This window comes from Lactuca sativa, chromosome 6, assembly GCF_002870075.4.
Source record: "Lactuca sativa cultivar Salinas chromosome 6, Lsat_Salinas_v11, whole genome shotgun sequence".
NCBI classification, from domain to species: domain Eukaryota; kingdom Viridiplantae; phylum Streptophyta; class Magnoliopsida; order Asterales; family Asteraceae; genus Lactuca; species Lactuca sativa.
The window spans coordinates 138103344-138107096 of NC_056628.2; the positions used below are offsets into that span (position 1 = coordinate 138103344).

At 37.0% G+C, this 3753-nt stretch overlaps 1 protein-coding gene across 1 annotated transcript; it reads right to left on the bottom strand.

The window, feature by feature from the left end:
• Window positions 1-781: 781 nt before the first annotated feature.
• On the bottom strand, window positions 782-3007 carry LOC111881940 (U-box domain-containing protein 14). Its single transcript, XM_023878321.3, has 2 exons — window positions 2165-3007; window positions 782-1900 (listed from the first exon to the last, which is right to left on the bottom strand). Exons 1-2 carry the CDS (start codon window positions 2734-2736, stop codon window positions 973-975), a joined length of 1500 nt encoding a protein of 499 aa, XP_023734089.1. The 5' UTR covers window positions 2737-3007; the 3' UTR covers window positions 782-972.
• Window positions 3008-3753: the final 746 nt, after the last annotated feature.

The window sequence follows — 3753 nt, forward strand, 5'->3', positions numbered from 1 at the left end:
AACTTTTGGAGCAAACACTAATTCACAGCAACAACTATTTTATTTTAGAAAAGATAAAGTAATATAATGAAAAAGTGATACTACTAAATTAAATCATTGCAAGTATGTAAATTTTTATTAAATATTCTTTTGGCAGGAATTTTAACATGTGAAAAGTGAAGTTGGATTTATCGTTAAATGTGTGGAAGACACCAAAAGATAACCAGAGCCCAACAGGAATCCCCAAATAGTTTTGAGAATAAAAACAACTTAATAGTTTGTCCAATTTTCCATCTCATCTGTCCATATCATCCAAATAGGAGGATGTACACATGCATAAAGGTCGTGTATGTGCGTATATATCAACAGAAACAATTTAAATATACTAATAAAATTTATTAATCAAATATATATTAAACTATAAACCATATAAATCATAGCCTTGTTTTTTGTCTTGACCAACCATACACAAACCATTCACCTTAAATTAATAGTTGTTTGATATGTTTTTTATCGAGCCTCATAAATAATGAACCATGAGGTTGAGTCTAATTAGATCAATCTTCAAGCTATTTACCATAGTTCTCTAATTCAATCTATCTTTAAGACTTTAACTCAATCAAATTCGATTCAAGTTAGAAACAAAATTGCCACTTCATTAAATGGGTTCAAGATCCACATGTAATCACACCAAAACCCACTCATTAAATGGGTTCAAAGTGTATACTTACATGATCCACATGTAATCACACCTAAACCCACAATGAACTGCTTATACCTCGAAAAATCTAGAAAAACAAAGTTACATAGAACTACACAAAAGTTGTAAACTAAAGATTCTATGTTCTACAATACATATTAAGATCCCCAAAAACATTGGTCATTCTAGTAGTATTCTAAGACCAAAAACAAAAGACATCATCATACATAATAACCACAAGATCAACCTACTATAACAAGGTACAAAAACAAACACATGATAAGATTTTCATCTCAAAATGGTAAACTCTTTGAAGTCGAAATCGATGTAAGCGATCTAAAACGCTCCGAAGGCACAAAATCTTGAGGTAAATTCGCCCTTTTCACTATCCTCCTCATGTTGCTATGCAAACTTTGTTGTACCAATTGCTTCACCGCCTTATTTTCGTCACTCATCATCTCTGGATTCATGGGGTCTGTTGGTCTGGATTTAACCAGATCAACAGACCCATAAAGGGGCGCTGATAGATTCGCCCCTGTCGTAGTTCCTACAAAGGTTTCGGACACTTGTTTACCTTTATCCATCCTTAAAGTCTCCAAAATACGAGAAGCTCGTTTTTGCGCTAAAGTGCTTCCTAAGAGTGTTAGTTCAAGGAGGGAAGATGTAACCCCCGATTCAATCATGGCTTGTCTATCTCTATATGATTTGTGAGCCATCACCATTAAAATGTACGTTGACTTTTCTTGACAATTTGGTGAATCCATCCAATTTAAAACATCGACTAATGTATGAAATGAATCTTGGACACTACTTAGGGCTTTTCTACCTTCAGGGGTTGAGACAATGTTGCTTAAAATTGACAAGATTCTATCGCTTGTTTCTATGTCTCCTAATGTGGTCAAGAGAAAAGGGATGAAATCATCGATTTCGATCATTGGGGAGATATTTGATGGCAGGATTGATAGGTTGTAGAGTGCCCTTAAACAGTCTTGAATCACTTGGGGATTGATGTTTTTGGTGGAATTTTTTAGGGTTTTGATTAAGAACGAGATGGCTCCTGATAATCCGATGATGGGTTTGTTTGAATCTAATGCTGTTAACCCTAGAAAGTTGGCTACAATTGCTGCGGATAAATCGGCGTTTGGCGAATCTTGATTTGGGGTTTTGACTAGATCGAGCATCTTGTGTACTGCTCCTGCTTTAACAATGGCGGCTTTGTTCCTGAAATATTTTATTATAATTTAGTCAAACCCATGAACAGAAAAACAGATCTAAGCTCCATTAAAAATGGGTGAAGTCGAATATGGAAAAGTGATCATTAAGCCGAAATTTGATTACGATTATATCAAATGCTGTGAAATGGAATCAAAAGTTCAAAACCCTAGATTCATGACAGCAACTAAAGCGTCGAATCGTGGATTTAGTGAGCTTCATGAAACATGGAAATGAAGAAATTTAGTTTGAATTTGGGAGGGAAGTGCTTACGCGTCGTTGCCGATTCCGAGATTTAGAAGGGCGTAGAGGGCGGCGATTTGAGAATCGAGATCGTTGGAATCAAGCATGGCGACCAACGGCGGGATTGCTCCAAGCAATGCTAAAGTCGTTCTGGCATCGGAATCTTCCTTCGCTAACCTTCTGACATCCTTCGCGCCACTCAAAAGTTCGATATCACCGCCGCACTGTAACCCTTTCACCACCCGCTTTAACTCCTCCAACACTTCCACCTTCTTCTTCACCGCTTCCTCCTCCTCCTCCCACAACTCCGACATCCTCAGCAACTCCGAAAGCTTGTCAGACTTCTTACTCTTACAGTTGTTATAGCTCTTAATCACATCAGATCTGCATTCGGATCTCTTACTCTCCTCCTTCGGCTTCTCAATCACCGGAGACATAACAGTTTCGCGGTGGCGATACCCGCCTCCACCGCATCTCATTGTAGCAATGATTCTACGACGACATGACGACCAAAACTTGAAATTCCCACCACCGCCTCCGGCGGTGGTGGGTTGATGGTCTAGAACAATTGATCCCAGATTGTTTTGATGAAGCTTTCCCATTTGATTTGGCACCCTTTACTCCAAACCCATGAAATCAATCGTACATCACCTACATTGCACAGATGAACACCCTTTTTATAAACACAGCCTTTTTAAGTGGATCAATACTTAAAATCTTCACAGAGAGAGAGAGAGATGAGAGAAGTAGCAGAGGAGTAAATGCTGAGAGGTGAAGCTTCTGAAAGAAGGGAGGGACTATGGTCCTGTGTGTCAGAGAGAGAGAGAAAGAGAAAGAAAAGTTTAGCTTTGGAGAGAGAAAGGCGGGGGTTAGGCTAGATGGTGTTAGTTAATAAATATTACACTTACCTACCTCAATGAATATGCTAAAGTACTATTTTTATCCAATCAAGCCATGTTCATCTTCTATACCTGGTGGTAGGTATCTGTGTACACTCTCGAACAGTACCGGATTTAGAACAAAATCTAAATACGGTCTAATCTAAACCATCGCTATAATCATGTTTAAATCTATGGTATTCCAAGTTACAAGGAAAATATATTACATACTCCCTCCGTCGTAAATGAATTCTTCATTTTTTACTTTTGAAGTTTTTTTCTTCGACTATAATCTTAAATATTTTTATTTGTGTTATATATCACTTGATAAAAATTATAAAAATGAAAACAGGTTTAAAATACAATTTATTCATATATTTTACATCAAGTATTATTTATCAAAAACAAAAATATTTAAAATCAAAGTTGAAGAATAAAAACTTCAAAAATCAAATTTGGACAATTAATTTGGGACGAAGATAGTATAAATTTTTGATATGTCATGGTAATGTGGGGTCTATAAAGCGGCGTGAAATAGTGTGGATTCCTAACTAGTCAAGATTTAGATATGAATCTTTTTAGGGGTGACAACTTTCGATCCAATCTGTAACTCGGCACTAATCCAATCCGAAAGTAAACAGGTTTGGGTTAGATTTTTAACTAGCCAACTCGGCAACCCGCTTATTTCATTGGTTGGGTTGGGTTAAATGTTTGGGTTTGCGGGTTAACACGTCAACCCGT